The sequence below is a fragment of the Grampus griseus genome (genome assembly GCF_964374135.1).
Source record: "Grampus griseus genome assembly, chromosome: 1".
NCBI classification, from domain to species: Eukaryota; Metazoa; Chordata; class Mammalia; order Artiodactyla; family Delphinidae; genus Grampus; species Grampus griseus.
The window spans coordinates 34,816,280-34,840,152 of NC_139017.1; the positions used below are offsets into that span (position 1 = coordinate 34,816,280).

At 40.6% G+C, this 23,873-nt stretch overlaps 1 protein-coding gene across 1 annotated transcript in view; it reads left to right on the plus strand.

Moving 5' to 3' along the window:
* Positions 1-13,521: 13,521 nt before the first annotated feature.
* LAMC1 (laminin subunit gamma 1) overlaps positions 13,522-23,873 on the plus strand; it is a gene marked incomplete at its 5' end in the record, with an annotated part of 122,799 nt that continues 112,447 nt past the window's right edge. Inside the window, one exon of the mRNA XM_082663389.1 lies at positions 13,522-13,936. Within this exon, the coding sequence (XP_082519515.1) occupies positions 13,522-13,936 (415 nt within the window). The remainder of the gene's footprint in view (positions 13,937-23,873) is intronic.

The window sequence follows — 23,873 nt, forward strand, 5'->3', positions numbered from 1 at the left end:
GCTCCACCAGCAGCTGAATAACCTTGGACAAGTCACCTACTATTGCAGTGCCTTACTTTTTTCATTTGAAAATGGGGATAACAGGTATGAGGACTAATTGAAGTAACAGAGGCAAAATGCTTAGAAAAGTGCTTGAGACATAGTAAATATCAGCTATGGATATTATTAACACAGTAGGGAGACTGAGTTATATTTATGTCTCCTAAATATCAAGTGAAATATGATATCAAGTGAAAAATGTTATATCCTGTTTCTCCAGCTTGGAGAATAACTTAAGGTCACATAATTTTAGTAGTAATATGACACCAAATATCTATCCTGCTTTATTTTGAGAATGTTTTTCATTTTCTGGGTCCCCATGTCATGGTAAGTCCAGAAATCCAAGGGTTGTTACTCAGTCTAAAGGGGACAGTTCTGATGACTGTTCTCTGCTATTGAAAGGCCATTGGTGCTCCTGTAGTACACCCTCAGGGTACTGGGTTAGAGAGGTTGTGGTGTCAGCCAACCCTTTCCAAACTGATCAAACCACAGGGTCCTCTTTCTCACCTCCATCCCTGGACATACTCCATGATCCAAGCAAAACAATCACAATAATAAACATTATATTTCCTAAGGTCCCATTAATTACATTTTAAATAACATTATAATAAAGAACTGTATAATGACAAACATCATTACAAAACCCCCAAATCTTTGGAAATTAAACACATACTTGTAAATAACCTATGGGACAAAGTAGAAATTACAACAGAAATTAGAAAATATTTTGAGCTGAATAATAATAATAATGACATGGCACATCAAAATTCATAGGATGTAGCTAAGGTTGTGTTTAGAGGGAAATTTATGTCCTTAAACATATATATTGGGGGGAAATGGCTGAAATCAGTTATCTAAGATTTTATATCAAAAAGTGGAAGAGAATATCAAAGTTGAAGGAAGACAATAATAAAACAGAAATAAATGACATTATAAACAAATAATAGAGAAAAACTACAAAGCCAAAAGCTGGTAATTTGTAACAATCAATTAAACTGATAGATCCTAGTAAGTAAAAAAAGAGAAAATACAAGTCTCAGGAATGAATAAAGTTCCTGCAATCATTAAAAAGAGAATAAGAGGTTATTATGAATAACTCGATGCCAATAAATTTGAAATTTAGATGAAATCAACAAGTTCCTTAAAAAACACAAGTTGCCAAACCTGACTATAAAAGAAACAGAAAATTTAAATAGTTCTATATTTATTTTAGATATTGAGTATGCTATTAAAATGTCTTCTCCTATCCTACCCACCCCCTCCACCCCCAAAAAATATCAGGTCCAAATGGCTTCACTGGTAAATTATTCCAAACATGTAAAGATGAAATAACACTTAGAACAATTCCTCCAGAGAATAGAAAAAGAGAAATACTTCCCAACTTGTTTTCTAAATCCAGTATGCTCTTGATAATAAATCCTGAAAAAGATGTTAAAGGAAAAAAAAAAAAAAAGAACATTAACATAGATGAAAAAATTCTAAATATAGTATTAGAAACTAAATTCAGTGATAGATAAAAAGATAATAGCACAAGCAAATTGAGTTTATACCATGAATGCAAGGTTGGTTTAGTATTTAATAATTAATTAATGTAATGCAGCACACTAACAAAATAATATCATATGATGTGCAAAATAGAAAAGTCATATAAGCATTTCAAAAGATGCAGAAAAATCATGACCAATTCCAACATTTATTCATAATTTAAAAAAAACACTTTTAACAAACTAAGAGTATAAAGGAAATTCCTTAATCTGATAAAAGGTAAACATAGAAAATGTACAACAAACATACTTAATGGTGAAATGTTGAAAAGAGTTCCTCTGAGATCAAGAACAAGATAACAATGTCTACTATCACCACTTCTATTTATCATTTAACAAGAAGTCCTAAACAATGCAAGCTGAGAAAAAAAGAACTGAAAGCTATTTAAAAGGAAAAAACCCCCAAAAAACAAAACTGTTTTTGTGCACAAATGACCTTATTGTGTAGATGGGAAATCTAAAAGAAATTTCAAAGTATTAGAAATAATAAGTGAATTTAGCAAGGTTTTTGGATTGCTAGATACAAGGCCAATATAAAGCTATCAATTATATTTTTATATTCGAGTAACAAACAATAGGATAAAAAAAGAAAATACTTAGCAAAACACTTAATTTAAAAATGTACAAGATTCTACAAAGAAAACTATCAAAAATTACCAAGATAATCTAAAGAAGGACTAATTAGAGGGACATATCATATTAAGGGATGGAAGACTCAATAATGTATAGATGTTACTTCTTCCCAAATTAATATATAGATTGAATGCAATCACAAGCAAAATTCTAGGTAGAAGTTTTGTTGAAAATTGACAAGCAATTTTTAAATTGTTTGGAAAAGTAAAGGACAAGAATAATCAAATAATGTTCTTGAAGGAAAAAAAAAAAGTGAGGACTTCTCTTGGCAGTCCAGTGGTTAAGACTCCATGCTTCCACTGCAGGGGTCACGGGTTAGATCCCTGGTCAGGGAATTAAGATCCCAAATGCCACGAGGCCAAAAAAAAAAAAAAAATGTGCTGGAGAACCTACACTTCTGGTTATCAAGACTTACTACAGAGCTACAATAAAACAGATTACAGAAACCTGAATCAGATTATTGGGCACTTGATTAGTAATAAAGGCCATGGTGCAGAGTAATGTGGGAAAGAATAGTCTTTCCATTATTAGTGTTTAAGCAATAGGGCAGCCATATGAAAAAAATATATCTTGACCTCTATATCATACCATATACAAAAATCAATTCCAGATGCATTAAAGATTTAAATGTGAAAGATAAAACAAAATTTCCAGATCGTAACATAGGAAGATATGTTAATAAATTTAAAGATTTTTAAATTATTTTTTAAAATTTCATGGTTAGAGATTTTTTTAAATGAGTGTACAAACAACACTTTTTTTTTTTTTTTTTCCACACTGTGTTGCTTGAGGGATCTTAGTTCCCTGACCAGGGATTGAACCTGGGCCACAGCAGTGAAAGCGCCAAGTCCTAACCACTGAACTGCTAGGGAATTCTCGAAACAACACTAATCCTCAACTTCAAAATTAGGTTACATTAAAATGAAGAATTTCTTTCATCAAAGGACAGCATTAAATGAAATAGTATAGGGGAGGAGTGGCCAAGATGGTGGATAGGAAGACCCTGAGCTCACCTCCCCGCAAGGGTGTACCACAGTTACACCTATTTACAGAGTAGCTATTGATGAGGAAGACCTGAAGACTGGCAGAAAAGATCTTATACAACTGAAGATATAAAGAAGGAACCACAATAAGACTGGTAGGAGGGGTGGAGACACATAGTCAAAACACATACCCCTGAATGGGCAACCCACAAACGGGAGGATAATTACAATGCAGAGGTTCTCCCCAAGAAGTGAGGGTTCTGAGCCCCACATTGGGCTTTCCCAGCCTGGGGGTCCTGCACCAGGAAGACTAGCCCACAGAACATTTGGCTTTGAAAGCACTTAATTTCGGGAGAGCCAGAGGGCTGTGGGAAATAGAGACTCCACTCTTAAAGGGTGCACACAGGGCTTCCCTGATGGTGCAGTGGTTAAGAATCCACCTGCCAATGCAGTGGACACGGGTTCGAGCCCTGGTCTGGGAAGATCCCACATGCTGCGAAGCAACTAAGCCCGTGCGCCACAACTACTGAGCCTGCGCTCTAGAGTCCACGAGCCACAACTACTGAGTCTGTGTGCCACAACGACTGAAGCCCACTCTCCTAGAGCCCATGCTCTGCAACAAGAGAAGCCACTACAGTGAGTAGCCCCCGCTCGCCGCAGCTAGAGAAAGCTTGAGCAGAGCAACAAAGACCCAATGTAGCCCCCCAAAAAAGGGTGCACACAAAAATCTCACACTCTGAGACTCAGGGCAGAAGCAGTAATTTGAAAAGATCCTAAATCAGACCCACGTGTTGATCCTGAAGAGCAACCTGGAGAGGCAGGAGGCAACTGGAGCTCACCCTAGGGACATAAACACTGGCAGCAGCCATTTTTGGGATCTCATTCTGTTACAAAGACACTGGTACTGGCAAGCACCATTTTGGAATCCTCTCTCCAGTTTCTTAGTGCTGGGGCTGGCACATCCCCCCACCAGCCTGTTGGCACCAGCACCAGCAGGCCTAAAGCCAAGCAGCTGGCTGGGCAGGAACACAGCCCCACCCCCAGCAGGCCTGCTTCCTTAGGACCCCCTTGACCCTGCAGCAGTCCCAGGACCCAGTCCTGTCCAACAGAGGGCCCAGGACCCAGCCCTGCCTGCCAGTGCACCAGAACTAGCCCTGGGACACTCAGGGCCCTGCAGCCAGCCTTTGGGAACTGGTCCCACCAAGCAGCAGGCTGAGACCAACTCTGGAACCCCCCAGGGCCCTGCAGGCAGAAATCCCAGGACCTGGCTTTACCCAATAGTGAGATGGCACTAGCACCAAGACACCTTGGGCCTCTCAGCTAGTTGCCCCAGTATCTGGCCCCACTTACCAGTGAGCTGACACCAGCTTTGGGGCACCCTGGACCCTGCAGCCAGCTGTAAGAGAAACTAGCCTTACCCACCTGCAAGCTGATGCTAGATCTAGGAACCTCAGCCCCTCAGCCATCCATGCTGAGACCTGGCCCCGATTACCAGCACCTGACAGTCTCCACATAAGGCAGAGTCTGACAACCAAACCAACCAGGGGCCAGTCACACCTACCATACCACCCACAGTAGTCTGCCCCTACAACAGAAGGGTCCATGCAGCCCACACAGGGGCACCCCTAGAGCATATACCTCTGGTGACCAGAGGGGAGTATGCTGCTGGGAAGCACAGGATGTTTTCTACAAAAGGTCTCTTCATCAAGGTCAGGAAACATAACCAATCTACTAAACACATAGAAATAAAAACAGTGAATTAGGCAAAATGAGGTGACAGAGGAGTAAGTGCCAAACAAGGAACAAGATAAAATCCCAGAATAACTAAGTGAAATGAAGATAAGCAATCTACCTGATAAAGAGTTCAAGATAATGGTCACAAAGATGCTCAAAGAAACAAAGAACTCAGGAGAAGAAGGGATGAATAAAGTGAGAAGTTAGAAGCTTTTAACAAAGAGTTAGAAAATAGAAAGAAGAACCAAACAGAGCTGAAGGATACAATAATTGAAATAAGAAATACAGTAGAAGGAATCAACAGTAGATTAGATGATACAGAGGAGTGGATCAGCGAACTGTAAGATAGAGTAGTGGAAATCACTGAAGCTGAAGAGAAAAAAAAAATTTGTTAATGAGGACAATTTAAGAGACCCCAGAGACAACATCAAACATACCAACATTTGCATTAAAGGGGTCCCAGAAGGAAAAGAGAGAGAGAGACGTGTGGAGAGCATATTTGAAGACATGATAACTGAAAACTTCCCTAACCCGGGAAAGGAAACAGATATTCAGGTCCAGGAAGCACAGAGTCCTAAATAGGATCAACCCAAAGAGGACCACACTAGGACATTATGTCCAAAAAATTGGACATAATATATATATACATGGCAAAAATTAAAAATAAAGAGAGAATATTAGAAGCAGCAAGGGAAAAGCAACAAGTTATGTACAAGGGAACTCCCATAAGGCTATGAGCTGACTTTTCACCCAAAACTCTGTAGGCCAGAGGGAGTGGCATGATATAAAGGAATGAAATGGAAAAATCTACGACCAGAAATACTCTACCCATCAAGGCTTTCATTCAGATTTGAAGGAGAGATCAAAAGTTTTACAGATAAGCAAAAGCTAAAAGAGTTCAGCACCATGAAGAAGAAATGTTAAAGGGAATTCTCTAGTCAGAAAAGAAAAGCCCACAACTAGAAATATGAAAATTATGAAAAGAAAATTCTCATTGGTAAAGGCAAATATACAATAAAGTTAGTAAACCAACAATGTACAAGGTTAATAGATGAAAAGGTAAAGGTAGTAAAATCATCTATATCCACAAGAAGTAGGTAAGGGATATATTAAAATAAAAGGATGTAGAACATGATGTCACAGAAAAACATGGGGAGGGGAGTAAATATGCACGGTTGTTAAAATGCATTAAACTTAAGAGATCAGCAACTAAAAATAATCATGTATGTATATGTACATAGGTCAGTATATATATACTTCTTGGTAACCACAAAACAAAAATCTATACTAGGGCTTCCCTGGTGGCGCAGTGGTTGAGAGTCCGCCTGCAGATGCAGGGGACACGGGTTCGTGCCCCGGTCTGGGAAGATCCCACATGCCGCGGAGCGGCTGGGCCCGTGAGCCATGGCCGCTGGGCCTGCGCGTCCGGAGCCTGTGCTCCGCAACGGGAAAGGCCACAACAGTGGGAGACCCGCGTACTGTTAAAAAAAAAACAAAACAAAAAATCTATACTAGATACACAAAGAAAGAGAAATGAATCTAAACATAACACTAAAGATAGTCATCCAATCACAAGGGAAGAGAGCAAAAGAAGAAGAAAGGAACAACAAAGAACTACAAAACAACCCCAAAATACTTAACAAAATGGCAATAAGCACATACCTATCAATACTTTAAATGAAAAGGACTAAATGCTCCAGTCAAATACAGAGTGGCTGGATGGATACAAACATAAGACCAAGATACAAACACAAGATATGTGCTGCCTATAAGAGACTCACTGTAGATCTAAAGACACACACAGACTGAAAGTGAGAGCATGGAAAAAGGCATTCCATGCAAATGGAAATAAGAAGAAAGCTGGGGTAGCAATACTTACATAAGACAAAAGAGACTTTAAAACAAAGAGTGTAACAAGAGACAAAGAAAGACATTACAAAACAATAAAGAGATCAATCCAAGAAGATATAATAATTGTAAGTATATATGCACCCATCATAAGAGCATCTAAATACAATATAATTAATATATAATTAATAATATAATTAACCCTGCTGTATGTTATAATGAAAGTTGTTAAGAGAAAAGTCCTGAGTTCTCATCACAAAGAAAACATGTTTTTTTTTCTTTTTTTTTTCATTTTGTATCTATATGAGATGTTGGATATTCACTCAACTTATTGTGGGTATAAGTCAAATCATTACGCTGTACACCTTAAACTTATACAGTGCTCTATATCATTTTTATCTTAATAAAACTGGAAGAAAAAATAGTATAGTATCTGTGATTTTGCTTCAAAATAATTAAGTGGTGATGGAAGTGGGGTTGGGGAGAAATGAGGAAATATAGCTGAAATAAGATCGGTCTTAAATCAAAAAATCTTTTTTTAAGCTGGGGTTTCACTGCGTAATTCTCTCCACTTTTATTTATATTTGTATTTTTGATAATAAAAGTTTAAAAAGGAGAGACACTACTAACAAACCAGAGTGAAGGAAGATATTTGCAACACATAGAATCAGAAAAGGGGCCTATATTCAAATGTATAAAGAATATCAATAGGAAGAAGACAGTCAACTCAACAGAAAAATGAGCAAAAAAAGAAAAAATGTACAAAAAAGAATACCCAAATGGCTAATAAATATATGAAAAAGGTGTTGGTCTAATCAGTAATCAAGGAATTAGAAATTAAAGCCACAGTTCAATACTACACACCCAATGATACAAGTAAGTCATCATTTGTTCAAATACATATACAAACCAGAATGAGAGGCTCTCAAGCTCTGCACCAATACCATAATAATGTTAGCCCAGAATAGATTAAAAAGACTGACAATACCAAGTATTCCTGAGGATATGGTGCAACTACAACCCTCATACACAGTTGGTGGGAGGGAATATTGGCACAACTAGTTTGGAAAACGGTTTGGTGATATCTACTAAATTTGAATATATGCCTAATCCTATGACCCAGGAATTCCATTTCTAGGTATGTATTCACAAAAGTGTGTGTATGTGTGTGTGTATTTCCAAAGGACAAAAATTTTGATAGTAACATTATTCATAATAGCCCCTGATTGAAAATGACTGAAATGTCCACCAATTATAGAATGAACAAATTACAGTTTATTTATACAATATAATATCACACAACAAAGAAAAATAGTGAACTATTGCTACATACATGATGGATTCATATCAAGAACACAATATTGATCAAAGAAGCCACCCCACACAAAACACATACTGTGTGATTTAATTTAAATAGCATTCGAAAACAAGCAAAACTAATCTATGGTGACAGAAGTAAGGATAGAAGCTACATTTGGGGAGAAGGGAGGGATACTGATTGTCAGGGGACATGATGGAGCTTTTAGGTTAGGGCAATATTCTATTTCTGGACCTGGGTAGTGATTACAGAAGTGTGTGCACTTCGTGATATGAACTACTGAACTATACCCTCGAATTTGTGTGTTTTTTGCGTGTAAACTGTACTTCAATAAAAGATGTCCATTAAAATAAAAGAATGATTAGGACCAGGAGAGGGAGTTCTGATAAAAGAAAAGTCATTTTAGTGTAGTATAATTATGGATGAAGTTTTTAAAATCTTGCTTTAATTTGGTTGTTACAATAAACAAAACTTGGGTGGAAGGACAAAGTAATTTAGTATTTGTTCAAATGCATATATAAACTACAGATGGAGGCCCTTGAGCTCTTTATGAGGACCATAACAAATTCAATGAGAAAAAAATTTAAAGCTGGTATTACCATACCCCAAAGAGAGTTTTGCTCAAAGAGCTGTGAACTTCTAATTTTGAACAATAAAATTTCTAGGCACATCCTCCAAAAAATTGTTGCACTATATATCCAAGTAATTGAATGAGGTAATGAACTATAATGCGATTGAATGTTGGGAGAAAACTACCAATAATAACTTTGGTTTTGAAAGAATTACCCTTTCTAACAGTATTTAACCACTATCGGTCAACAACTTATTAAAGACATTCTGAGTTCCCACAATAAAGCCATTTCATCTGTGTATAAAAGATTATTTATCCCTCTGTTCTGTACAGTAGGATGCGTTCCACATCTGGTTAGCAGAATAATACAATTTTTGAGATGTGAAGTTTTCTGTTCCTTTGATGGGAAGATTTTGGGTGGGGGAGGGGTTCGACTTTGCTCCTAACTTTTGGAAATTTTTTTTTTCATAAATTTGTTTATTTTATTTATTTATTTTTGGCTGCATTGGTCTTCGTTGCTGCGTGCGGAGTTTCTCTAGCTGTGGCGAGCGGGGGCTACTCTTCATTGCGGTGCGTGGGCTTCTCATTGCAGTGGCTTCTCTTGTTGTGGAGCATGGGCTCCAAGTGCACAGGCTTCAGTACTTGTGGCACACGGGCTCAGTAGTTGTGGCTTGTGGGCTCTAGAGCGCAGGCTCAGTAGTTGTGGCACACGGGCTTAGTTGCTCTGCAGCATGTGGGATCTTCCCGGACCAGGGCTCGAGCCCGTGCCCCCTGCATTGGCAGGAGGATTCTCAACCACTGCGCCACCAGGGAAGCCCCGGAAATATTTCTTTTTAAAATTGTCTTTATAATAAGAAAATTCTAGTTTAAATCTTATGTATTATGTGTCCTTTTTTTTTTTCTCTCTTCCTTTTAAAACTAGTATCACAATGTAAAGGTGGCTTAAATTGGGTATGGGGGGCTAGATGGGAAGGATGGGCTTTACCTCATATAAGAGGAATCCTGTCTTCACCTGAACCTGGCCACAATGATATATTATCTTGTTATGCTTGGACCTGTACCAAGGACCCAAGCAGGATCTATAAACCTAACACCAAGAATCATGGGTAGTTAGCGTAACTTTGAAGAGGGATATTGTAATTCTCTTCTAGTATCATATTAATTTTCACCTAATTAAAAATTCCCATTTGATAACCTCAAAACCTTGGAAGTTTGGGAAAGCACCTCCTTTTCCCTCTTCTCTACAATGATCTTTACACACAGAAAAGAAAACACTAGACAGGGAGCCACAAAGTGCAGGCTCCTGTTTTGACTTTGCTGTAACTTATTCTCTTTGATCCTGTTTCCTCAACTCTACACAATTAATATTTTTTGCTTCAGAGTTATTACATGTTGAAAAGTATAAAACAGAATGTAAATATAGACTAACATCATTATATAATTAGTTGTAACTGTTATCTTTAAGTTGCATGCTAAATATAAAAGATAAAGCTTATAGTATAGTGGTGTTTAGGCTTGGGAAGAATATGGGGAAACGAGGTCAAAAAGACTAAGGAATGGAAAAATAAACACACTGGTAATTATAAAAGGATAAAAAAGGGCCAAGTGGCAATCTGAAAAGGTCAATACAACATTTTAAATTATTTTTCTAATTATATGACATAGTCTCAGTCTTGATGTAGTGGGCATCTGGTGTTTTTTTTTTCTGCCTTGCAACCTGCCCCCTTCTAGTAACAGCAACGTGTTTCCTTGGAGAACTGCTTTTCCTAAACTCCATGGTTTTCTGGTGGGCCGCTTAATCACATTACTCTATTCCCCTCACTAGGGATGGGTATGCTCAGGAATTTGCAGTGACCCAAGTCAGGGAAATCAGCATCCTTCCTTGAAATTGAGTGTACAGATCCTGATGGGGAAAGCTCTTTTCTCTGAAATTCTAAGTGGAATTAAAAAAATTTTTTTGGAGGTCTTTTGTATGTACAATAAACGACTACATTCCCTCATCCTACCTTTCTTTCAGCATAGAGTCACTGGTGATTGGGCACTAAGATCATCTTTTGAGGGATCTGAACCCATTTCTCCCACACCTTCACGTTTTTCTTCTAAACACCACATTTGTTCACCAAATAATGGAGCTTCCAGCAGCTAAGAACATGTATTAAGGGCTCCGGAATTTTTTGAAAAAAACAGGGCAACTTGAAGTAAAGAAAATCTCACACACTCTCACTTAAAAAAAAACACACCCAAGGCTATTTAGTCAACAGTGGCATCTCCAGGTAAATACTTAATTTGTTATCATCCAAGATCTAATTAGTGTTTGAGTTTCCCAAATTGTCTTAAAAATTTTGTTTTAACCATTAGTTTGTTTGAATCAGGATTCAGACAATGGAGCAAAATTTTTTATCATCAAGCACACTGGTTACATTCTTATCTTGCTTCAAAATAGGTATCTCCTTGTCACACTCTCATGATGAGCAATACAATTCAGAAATCAATTCAAAGTCTCTTTATGTGCTTTACAAATACCACATGAGGTTCTGGTAATGAAACAGTGGGGTAGGTAAGCATAAGTAAGAGCTTGTAGTTAACCCTTGGACATTAGAACCTAAAAGGGAGCAGTGACAAAGAAACATTTATGTTGATTCGCGGCCTTTGGGGTCTCCTTACCCAACTATTGACCTGGTGGAAAACGAAAGGAGACCCACTGTTTGTTTTGCCAATACCTAATAAAATACTGAAAATTTATCCGGCAAATGTATTAATATATGCATTTAAATATAGTTATTAAAATATCTGTAGCTTTGTTTACAGCTAACATCTTATCTTTGTCCTGTATGCCCTCGTTTTTTTCCCAAGAACAATCAAGGACTGAGAGAGAATAGCATCCCCTCTAGGTATAAATGAATAAATTTCTTTTGCTTCCACTCACACGTGAAAGGATTAAAACATTGTTACCCACAGCTCCATAACTTTCCCAAAGAGTAGATGCCAGGGGGCGAGGAGTTAGAGACTCTGAGTCATGCATGATCTCCACCCATCTCATCAAATAAACTACCAATATAAGTGATCCTTGTATTTGCTAACCAAGCTCACCATTTGACAAGTCCCCTAGTCTGCTCCCCTCCCCCAAACCATTATCCTTAAGGTCCTCCTAGAGTTAACACTGACCCCAACCATAGTAACCTAACATTTACTTATTTCATTATTTCACATCCTCACCATCCCTCTCTTGACGGGACTACTGGGTCCAAAACTAGGTATTTTCCACCCCCGCCTTCCGCCCCCAGTGTATTTATCATTCTCACTTTACTGTTAACGAGCTTGAATAGTTTAAAAAAAAAAAAAAAACAAGAAAAAGAAAAAAACTGCCTCAGGAGCATCCCCAACGTACACCCACTTTGCCTGGGGACTCCAAAGGTTTAAAAAACGCCGCCTCGGGCCATCCACTTTTATGGCACCCTCCCTTCGCGTCTTTGCTTGTCGTTATCAGCACTGGTTAAGTGCCCAGGTTCGGATCTCGGACTAAACCTCATGATCTTCTGGCTCAGGTTCTGTGAACTGAGTCATCCTGGCACGGAGAATATTCCGTGGCTCAGCAGGCCCGAAAAGGAGGATGTCAGATCCAGATAATTTCGAGTCTTTTAAAGGCAAGCTGGGGAACATAAACAACACAGTGGAAGAATTTCGCAGTGGGTCTGCGTACCCAGGGGAAAAATGTCATTCCATTCCCAGCCTTTTCACTTCCTTCCTTGCGCCTGTTAAACGACTGGTTACACTTTAATTCAGAGGCAGGAAATCGCTTCAGAAAACATTATGATGCTGCGACCAGGCCCTATATTCTCCGGGGACCACCATGTCAGCCCCCTGACACCCCGGGACCGCTCCTCGGAAAGAGCTGGAGCCGACCCCGAGCGGCAGGGGGCATTCCCGGGGCGGCCGGCTGGGGCGAAAAGCCTGCGGGCAGTCCCCACCATCGATCGGGTCCCTTTGGTCCTTGGCCCGGGGTGCAGCCGGTTGGACGCAAGGACTGACACCTGGCGGGGCGGGGATCCGCGCTCTTGCGGCCCAGACCGGCGTGGGGCCCAAAGGCCGACTCCGAGCGACCTCACCCCTCCGGCGTCGCCCCTTTAAGGCCCCCTCCGTTACCCGCTCCCCTAATCCCGAGTCTTCCGGGGACTCGGGAACCCTGGCATCCACCTCCCGACTGGGAGCTGCCTCTCCGCTGCCTTCCTTTCCCTCCCGGCATGCACCGCCCTGCCGCCCCTCCCTCCCCTCTCCTCCCGCTCCCCGCCCACCCCTCGCGCCCCTCAAAGCCCCTCCCCCGCCGATCGCGCGCCGCGGGCTCGAGCGCGAGATGTCACCGCCCCCGCCGCTGCCGCCGCCGCCGCCGCCGCCGCGAGTTGCCGGGGCGGACGCCCAGTCCACCGCGCGTGGAGAGCCGGGGAGCGGCTACGGGGGCCGCGGGAGCTACTGAGAGGACGCCGGGGTTGGGCTTTCTCGGCAGACCCCACCCCACCCTGCCGATCCCACCCCCTGCTCCTTCCTCCCCGGGGGCGCGCGCTCGGGTACGCGCTCGGAAGTCGGGGGTCGGTGGCGAGTGCCGGCTGTGTCCCGGGTGGGAGAGGGAGGCGCGGAGGCGGCGTGCGGGGCAGTGGTTAGCGAGCCGCGCAGTTCTCGTCAGGGGCGCCCTCCGGACCGCCTCTCCGCCGCGAGCCGCCGCCACCGCCCGTCCGGAGAGTCCGGCCACTGGGCCCCGAGGCTCAGCCCGCTGAGCGGCCTCCGAGGGACGCCGCTGCACGAGAGGAACGCGCCCGCGCTCTTGCCTTTGCCGTGGCCCAGCGCGCGGGCGGCGGGATGAGGGGCGGCAAACCGGCCGCGCCGGCGCTGCGGCCGCGGGGCGGCCTCTGGCGGGTGTTGGCTGTGCTGGCGGCCGCTGCGGCCGGCTGCGCCCGGGCAGCCATGGACGAGTGCACGGACGAGGGCGGGCGGTCGCAGCGCTGCATGCCCGAATTCGTCAACGCCGCCTTCAACGTGACCGTGGTGGCCACCAACACGTGCGGGACTCCGCCCGAGGAGTACTGTGTGCAGACCGGGGTGACCGGGGTCACCAAGTCCTGTCACCTGTGCGACGCCGGGCAGCCCCACCTGCAGCACGGGGCAGCCTTCCTGACGGACTACAACAACCAGGCCGACACCACCTGGTGGCAGAGCCAGACCATGCTGGCCGGGGTGCAGTACCCCAACTCCATCAACCTCACGCTGCATCTGGGTAAGCGGTGACAGCCCCATCCCCTACTACTGCTCACCCCCTCACCCAGTCTGCGGGGACCAAACAGCCGCGTGGTGGCTCTCTGCTCCCCAGCATGGGCCACACAGAAATTCCCTTCTCCAACTTCTAAACTAGATCTAGCACTTAACATCCCGCGAGCCAAGATGCTTCCTGCCAGCATCTCTCTCTGTTTGCTTTCCTAGTCTATAAATAACTTAGCCGGATTTTCGCCCCCTTGATTATTCGCCATTTCGGCTGTTTTGGTCCCTCTTTCCTGAAGCGTTAATCAGAACCCCCCCTCCTCGCTTGTCAACCTTTAGCACTTTTATCTTGTTTAAAAGACTTTCTCTCCAGGGTTGAGGGTGATTGCTGTTTGCTTTGCTGAATAAGCTAGAGAGGAAAGGGTCTAAGTTAAGGGGGTTTGAGGGGAGCAAATGACTTTACTACTGCTGTTGCCTATGTGTAATTAAAATAGAAGTTCACTTTTAAAGTTATTGTTCTTTAAAGTTGTTCAGCTTTAATTAAGGGCCACAGAGCGATTTCACTGATAATCCTGGTACAGACAAAACAAAAGGAAGTATCTGCACTCACTGTAATTGTTGGGTACAGTTTTGTCCCTGAGTAAAAAGGCTCTCCTCACTGTCTTTCCTTTTGCTTTGATTCAAAGCAAGTGTAGAAGCATGTGTAAGTGACCTTTTAGCAATCAGGAAAGGGATGTATAGAAAACTTCATTGCCGGCTGGTGGACGAGGATGGACATGTTTATCCCCGAGTATTAAAAATCATGTTTGATTTGGGTCAATTTTTCTTCATCGTTGAAATATACAAACGAGCAGAATGATTCATTATTGTGTTTAACAGAGTAACATGCGTGAGAAACTGGCCTTGACGGGCAGAGCTTCAGTCCCGTTGCAGACCAGTAGCTGGTAGTAATGAACTTCCAGAGCGAACAGCGTGCCAAGCCATTCTTCTATCAAAGCAGTATAATTCTATAAGGCTAGTAACATTATTTGGGGAATCTTCGAAAGGAACGTTTGGTAGGCACATGGTTCTTTTGGTCGTGGTTTTTGTATTTTTCTTTCCACTGCTCTCTGATACATTAAATTTTATGAAAGCGTCAAGATTCTAGAGAAAGTACTTTGAAAAGTGGAGTTAAATTACTGTGTGTGGAGCAAGTTTTAGAAAAACAGTATTTAGCATCTTTGTAGTAAATATCATTTTATTTGTAGACAGGTTATTAGGAAGATGAAACTTTTCAAAAGTAAGTTCATAAACTGGAACTCTAAGGCACCTGTTTTTCAGAGGTGGAAGAAATAAACTGAGTTCAGTTTTTCAAAGGTATTGGAAACATGGAACTAAGCAGTATCTTGGAACAGGTGCCTTTCTAAAGATTCTGCAAGAGACCTAGGCCCTCCTAAGACTTTGTGGGGATGCTCTTTATCACTTTTCTCCTAAGTGTTGTATTTTTAAACTTGGCCAAGATTAGTTTTGAAACTTGTATCCAATTATTAAAAATTTTTTTTTGTCTTTTTAAAGCTTCTGTGTTGAATTTTGAATGCCTACAGCGTCTTATTTATTTTATCTGTTTTGAAATATTAAAAATTTCAAAGCAAAAGCACAGCCTTGATGTCTCAAATGCCTGAGATTCAACTGAAAATTTCTGAATAAGAATCTCTCATTTAGGTAAAGATAGGGCTGTCAATCTGGACCTTCTCTGAATTTTCTGCTGTGAGCACTATGTAGCAAAAGGTTACTTCAGGTGATGGTAGAGGAAGGTAGATTACTCGGTGATTACTTCTCTATTACAAAGATAATGTGTTAGGTAAGATAGTATCCGTCAAGTTAGGTTGCTACTACTGGGAGGCCGATATATGAGCTTTGGGTCCTAGTGATTAAAAAGCTCGAAAGACTTTTTACTCTGAAAATGTTATATATGCTTGAACTTGTTTTGCTGAAAAATTCTTCAGTTTTTGGTAACATTCTTGCTAAATGAAGTTCATAAAACTATAGATTTAAAACTTCTAAGTAAATAAAAGTGATTTAAAATAGTTTTCATACAAATACTGTAAGAACATTTACTTGAAGATTTTTAGATAGACAATTTCTAAAACTTGACTAGAAGTTATTGTACTTGTTGTGCCATCAGAAATGCTGTCCTGGAGGAAACTGTGTGTGGAGAAGATGGGGAAGGGGAGGGAGATTTGCGTGTAGTGGCGTTGATGTCTCAATCTCTCTCTCTCTCCCCTCTCTTTTTTCATGACAAGGATATATGTATTCATGAATGTTATGATCTATAACTTAACAACAGATAGGCAGGGCTTTATGTATTATTGTGTGTTTTGATATTCAGCACATTCACTCCTTAACTGCAGTTACTCCATGGGCTCTAGCTAACTAATTATTTCCCATGAATTCAAGGACCATGACTGTTTGTGCATCTATTAAATCTCCCATCCAGTTCAAATTTCACATACCCTTAAACAAGTGATGCATATTGTGCTTTGCCCTTACAGAGCATGTGAAACTCGAAGGGAGCAGTGTGAAAGAACTAGGTCTAGCCACCACTTTTGTAGCCTTCCTTTTGATGTTGAACTTTAAGCACAGTAAACTTTAAAATAAGCAAAGTCAGATCACAGTTAAATTGTCACAAGAAATATACATATTTTGCCAGTGATCCTAAGACTTTTTTTATTGTAAAAGTAAAACATGACATAGTGAATTAAAACAGTATAATGACTAGTGAGTCTCTTCATCTCCATTTGCTAAGTTGCCGTAGAGACTGTCGCTCACAATTTTTTACGTAACCTTCCAGAAACATTTCATGCATACACATGTATGTATAAGATTACACGATCATTTTAACTGGTACCTTTTTTGGGGGGTGAGGCATATTTTAACAGATGGCAAGTACAAATTAGGTGATTGTACCATTATCATCACTTGTACAAAAGCCAGGAAAATCAGCATTGTTTCTGTAAGCAGCCATGTCTTAAGCACCATTTACAGTTATCCAGGGTACAGGGTGCAATGTATACTTAGATATAATGAGTTAAAGTTGCTGTGGTCATCAGAACTGTATTTTCTGCCCATTGTGGAGAGAAATCTCAGCAAGGCATCCTTTTCTAAAAAGAAGTCTTTCTTTTGCCTTTCACTTCTGGATCTTCTCTCCTAACTCCTATATGAATTATTCAACTGCTTTTTAAAAGTCTGGCTTTTGTGTTTTATAATAAGTTTTATCCTTATCAGCAGAGTAGTTGATAGTAAGATTGCATCTGAGGATTTGCCTTTTATTAAACAGCCCCTTTAATTAACTTGATAGTCACTGTAGATGAAAACTTGGCAGACTGGGTGTCCAGTCTGCCAGATTGGTGTCCAAGCTCCTTATAAGCTTTAGGAACAAGCAGTGATTAAATGACACTTTTAAGCTGTATCTAAATATTGTTTTTGTGTGTCTAAATCACAATAATTGCTATATAAGGGTATTACATTTTATTCTGTTTGGTCCTCTTAGTGTGTATTTAACATGAAACAAACAGCAAATTTTTTTCCCTGGGAATATCTTTGCGAGGTAGGTTCTGACTCTGTTAGAACTCTGGTGACTTCACTGTGGTATTTGTGCACCCTGAGGGGACACTATTTTAGTTTGTCTTACAAAGGCCTGATTTACATTTTGCAGGTTTCAACTTGAGGAGTTAAGGAGCTCTTCTTTAGTGGCCAGCAGTTGGTGAACACAGTTTTATTTTGCTGTTGGCTGTTTTCCTGTTCTACAATTCACTGCTTTTTCCGTAAATACCTTTTTCATGTTTCTAAAGCATTCAGAAAAACAGTTTACACATTAGGAGAAAGTTTGGAACTATGAGCTCCCCTCCCCCCATTATTTTGTCATTGGCCACATTTGTGGGAGGGATAAAGTTTGACTATTTCAGTTCTAAATCCTTTTAGGAAGTTGGACATGCCTTTTGCTATGCACTCCTTTCCCTGTGCATACATTCTCACGTTACTCCCAGATATTCTGCAAACATATTTTAAATACCTACTGAATACGTGGTGCAGTACCTGATAGAAAGGTGTAGAAGATTGAAGGTCCATTCTTCAGAAGTTTATACCCTGTTAGATGGAATTTTCATACCCAGATGTAATGCCATTACAATACTAAATCAGGAGTTCCTTTATAATACTTTACAGTTTATAAAGCCTCCAGTTTATCACTGATTAGATTTTCATAACTCAGTGAGGGAAGGCAAAGATGAGGGTCCTGAGGTTGTGATTTGCCAAAAATTATGGTGGAGGTAGGTTTTTGACTCAGTCTAACATACTAGCTCCTGCAGTTCTTCGTTTCTCTAACAAATCTCTCAAAAGAATGACTAGTTTATTCCAGGGCAACTTTAAAATATCAATACAAGTTCATGTACATACTGATTCAGAGATATTAGACTCCCTTGGTTTTCCTGCCGTTCCCTCTGTTCCTTTTCACTTATGTTTCTCGATTCCTTTTTTTTTTTTCATGCTACTCTCTCTTCCTGAATGAAGTCCTCTAAATCTCAAGGCTTCCATTACTATTTGCAAATCAATAAATTCTAAATTTGTATCTTCAGGACAGCTTTTTCTCCATGTGGGACATGGTCAGTTTGCTATGTCCAGAGGCCATGTCCCAAACTAAATTCATTCCTTATGGTCTTATCCAGTTCAAAGCTGTATCTTAATGAACAGCACTACTGTTTATTCCTGAGGCTCTCAACCAATCTTTGGCCAAGAACCATGCTTCATAGGCTTTCATCAGTAAAGATTACTCTGTTTGGCCAGCAGATAGCATCCGCTGCTGGGTCTCTGGGCAGCTGTAACTCCACCACTTTCTTTCCCACCCATCCTTGCTACAATCTGCCCAAGACTCCACTTTCACTTCCTGTATCCAGCCATATGTCTCTTGGATCCTTATCTTTATATCTGCTTTACTGTAACCCCCCATGGAATTTCACCTTGATTACTGCAACAACTTGCTAACGAATTGGTGGTCTTTCTGCCTCCAGTTTTGCTCTTTCTATTCAGGCAGCCATCGCTTTGGACCGAGCAATGGTTCTAAAATGCAAATCTGATGATATCGTTTCCCAGCTAAAAATTCTGCGGTGATTCCTCAAGCCTTTAGGATAAAGTCCAGATGCCTTGGCATGGTGTATAAGGTACTTCAGGATCCGGACCTTTATAACCTCTAGGCTCATCTTTTGTCATTTCATGTGCTTGAAGGGCTGTTTCTTTGGTTTGGAACACTTCTTCCAGGTGTCGTCACCTTCAGGAATCCTTCCCCAGTTTCTTTCTCCCCCTGGCCTGGATTAGGTATCCCACCCACACCATCCTGTAGGTATCTACCACAGCACTTATCACATGGTATTGTTTCTTTGCTTGTCTATCTCCACTTCTAGACCATGAGGTCCTTGAAGGCAGGGTCGGGGACTTAGTCATCTTTTTAGTTTCGTTGAATATAACTAACATTAGTTAATTGCTTGCTATGCCTCAGCACCATACAGATTCCTGGGTGTATAATGGTTCTTTGGACATTGCCCTGACCTCATGGAACTTGTGGCTTAGATGTGGAGACCTAGGTCTCTAGCCTGGGGGTAGGCAAATTATGGCCCACAGACTAAATCCAGCCCTGGACTGCCACCTATTTTTGTATGGGCGATGAGCTAAGAATGGTTTTTACATGTTTAATTGGTTGAAAAATCAAAAGAAGAAAAATATTTTATGACATGTAAAAATTATATGAAATTCAAATTTTAGTATCCATAAAGTTTTATTGAAACACAGTCAAGTTAATTTATTAACGTATTGTCTCTGGCTGATTTTGCACTAGAAAGGCAGAGTTGAGTAATTGTAACAATAAGTCCTGGCCCACAAAGCCTAAAATGTTTACTCTCTGACCCTCTACAGGACAAGTTTGGTGACCTCTGCTCTAGACCGATACGTTCAGTGTTATATAATAAGTTTTTAGGTAAAAGGTGCACACACGGGCTTCCCTGGTGGTGCAGTGGTTGAGAGTCCGCCTGACGATGCAGGGGACACGGGTTCGTGCCCCGGTCCGGGAAGATCCCACATGCTGCGGAGCGGCTGGGCCCGTTAGCCATGGCCGCTGAGCCTGCGCGTCCGGAGCCTGTGCTCCACAACGGGAGAGGCCACAACAGTGAGAGGCCCACGTACCGCAAAAAAAAAAAAAAAAAAAAGGTGCACACACAGAAAGCATTCACTTAACTTACCGTTTGGAGGGAGGCTGGAGGGTTTGTATCTCCACTGCTTAACAATGTGTCTGGCATAGTGTTCAGTAAGTATATGAAGAGTGAGTAAATAAATGAATGCCTGAATTATAAGAAGTCCCAAAACACTGCACATTAATTTATATTCTTCTCAGTAACACTTTTGAACTTGAGTTTATTTTTATCAGTGCCATCTCTCCATTTTTTTGAGATTTATGCCACTGTGAATGTGGTACCTGGTTGTTTTATTTCTGTAGCTTTATAAAAAAGTACTAAGTTGGGTATGGAACTGATATGGAATTGAAAGATCTGTGACTGTCCTTTTTTGGTGTAAAAATTAGGCTTTTATATGATTTGAAGTCAGCTGGATAAATTTTATGAGTAAACTACTTGCTCAGGTTTGAATCTCACATGTGAATATGTTTCTGAAATTTTAATGTTAATGTGTGTTTTTCTTTAGAAATGGACATAAATTTTATTTTAAAATATATATTCACATGTTTGTTGTTGAAATAGACTCTAAAAGGGTATTATTAAGCAGTTGTGGAGAAGGGTTGCAGTGAAACATCTTATTTGCTTATTGTGTGTGGCATCATTTTTAGTTTATTTAATTCATTATTGGTACACTCAGGAGACTGGCATACTGAGGTATGCCTTCTCTGCAGGATAGTGAAGAACCACATTAAAGTGGTTAGACAGATGAATAATAACCACTTATTTGTCTAGATTTAACAGGCAGCAGAACCAACAGATGCTTCTTTCCTTGTTGCTTGTTTCCAGCTATACTTAATGGACAGCTCTACTGCTGGTCTGTTTGAGTTTTAGGGAAAAGTGTCAAAGTTTAGAGCAGAACTGTTTGTTTATTTTTACTGCCCAAAATTCCAGAGAGGATTTTTTAAAATAAGGGATTAATCTGTCCCTTATCTTAAATTGTCAAAGGATAAAATTTCAAGATGACTGTGTGCCGGTTCTATTACTTTGCCTGTTTCTTGCCCTAGGATTTGTAAGAGGGCCTTGCTAAGATTTGCAAGCATCTCCTTTCTTCTAAAATGATAAAGTTAGATGTTGGCTCATTTGGGCCTAAAACGGACAGCTTGCTAAATGGGGTTAGCAGGAAACTCATTTACAGAAATGTCACTGAGGTTTTAGAGTATTGTGCCAGACTGTGGTGACACTAATTAAGTACATCTGCTTTTCTTTCCATGGGCTCTTCCAGGAGGCCAGCCTAAAATAACTGGGTCCAGTCAGCCTGGTGCCCTATGCAGCTACATATTCATGAAATAAAATAAAGCAGACTTATCTCTTTCTTAGACAATGGCGCTCTCAGATCTTTTGTGGCAAGGCTGGGAGATGAATTAGGGGATTTACATTATTTCTTTTAAAACTTTAGGAGTTTTAGTCCCTCAGCTCCCTCCTTTTACTCTTTGTTTCCGACTGCATGGCTGCTTCCTATTATATTGCAGTCAACATTGGATTTTTGCTGTATCGTCTTGTTTTGTGGGGTTTTTTTTTTGTTATTTTATCTTCTTTTTGTTTTGGAAGTTTTTGGAAATAAGGATTCAGAATCAACCTTCACATTTTTAAAAAATTTCTTGAAATAAAAAATACAAGTGGTATTGTATAGAGTTACTCTGTTGTATAGAGTATAGAGTTAGGGACTCAATGAATTTTGTTCGTGATGATAAATCACATTGTATGTGAAGGTTTCTGCTAACCAGAGCGATTGCCCAAGGCAGTGACTACAGAGATGCCTGTCAGTGTTTTCAGAGACAGCTAGTAATCAGTCTTTTTTTTTTCTCCTTTATAGTTCCCGCTTTACGTTCTGCATCTTGACCTGCATGGAGGTTACAAAGGTGTATACATATGTACAGATTCAGAGCTGTACGTTTAATATTTGTGTACTTTGTTGTATCTAAATTATTCTTCACATTAGAAAAAAAGAATTAAAAGTTTCACCCTACTAAAATACAAAAAATAAATAGGTGATTTTGTTAGTTTGGGGTACGATTTTGGTTTAAAATAGGAGAGCACAGACTCTAAGACATAATCATCTACGTTCTATTTCTCGTACGGTCTTTCTACCCTACCAGCAGTTGCTGGCATCAGTAGGCATTCAGAAATGTTTTTTGAGTGAAGGGATGCAAAACAAGCCAACCAGCTGATTTTCATTGAGGTATCAGCTGATTTTACTTGAAGTACCTACAGAGTGCTTTCAGAAAAGCATTCAGGTGAGCTTCCTGGTAGGTCTCAGGAAGTGGAGTGTGGGCAGGTGTACAGGAAGAGCAAGTTCTCTTTGCTCTTCTCATGACTACCTTTAACCAGGTGATGGATTTGGTTGGTGCTTAGTGGTTTGAAGTGATAAATGGTAAGTTTGTGTTTTGGGGGGCAGGTTTAGAGAGTTCTCTAAGAATGTCCCTGTGGCATGTGCTTTTGTTACAATGTCTGGTTTTTATAAAACTTGTTACTTAAATTCTACAGTGAAAACAAAATAGTCCACATATTACATAAAATGTATAATGTGAAGACCCCATCTTCCTTCCTTTGCCATGTTAGTGGCTTCTTCTCATTGATAGTGGCTTCTTCTCATTGAGCCGTTTAGAAATAATACATTTGGGGCTTCCTTGGTGGTGCAGTGGTTAAGAATCCGCCTGCCAATGCAGGGGACATGGGTTCGATCCCTGGTCTGGGAAGATCCCACATACCACGGAGCAGCTAAGCCTGTGCGCCACAACTGCTGAAACCCGCGCACCTAGAGCCTGTGCTCTGCAACAAGAGAAGCCACCACAATGAGAAGCCCGTGCACCACAACAGAGACCCAATGCAACCAAAATTAAATAAATAAATAAATTTATTTTAAAAAAAGAAATAAGTCTGAAGCTTGAACTGTGTTGTGTGGCTTTCTTAGAGAAGTGTATGAGATTTTGTGAAGTATTTCCAACTAAGTGAAAAGACTTACCCACTCAAAATGAGGTGAGCCTATTTGATTGTGATTTTTAATTAGTTAGTTGGCAAAGTTCTTTTGTAAATAAAATTCTACTTTGCTGAGAAAATTCTTCTCTTATGGGCATTGTAATATGGAATGTGTAGGTAATACTGTTGAAACACTTTTTTTATCCTCAGGTGATTTGTAATGTGTTTTGAGGGGATAAGACAAAAACATTCATGTACAGACAGTCAGTGGGAGAATATAAGCACAGTAAACATAATTCAGTTGAAACTTTTTAAAGTGCTGAGGGAATACCTGTAAAGCACTTTGAAGAGTGTCGATGGCAGTCACCCAGGAAAAGCTTCTTGGGTCTTGAAGAGTGGTAGACATGAATGGAGGACTTTCCAGGAAGGGTGATTTGTTTGAATAAAGGTCTAAGAGTAACCAGATAATGGTGAAGGCATTGTTTGCTTTTCATGGAGTAGTAGAGACTTGGAGGATGGGTTCTGAGGAGATACGGATTGTGAAAACTGGGCAACAAAAGGAAGTAAATTTCCTTTCGTTGAGCACCCCTCGGTTGCCTCTTTGAATCCTTAAAACAATCTTGAGAACTACTGTGACCCCTATGGATAGTAATATGACTGGTGACTGCTCTGAGGTAGAACAGGTTGAATTTAGGTTGGAATTCAGACCTGTTGTGGATAGGTTATGCACTTGCCACTCTGCCATGTTAGAACAAGCCTGGTAAGTGACGGAGACCTGTAGAG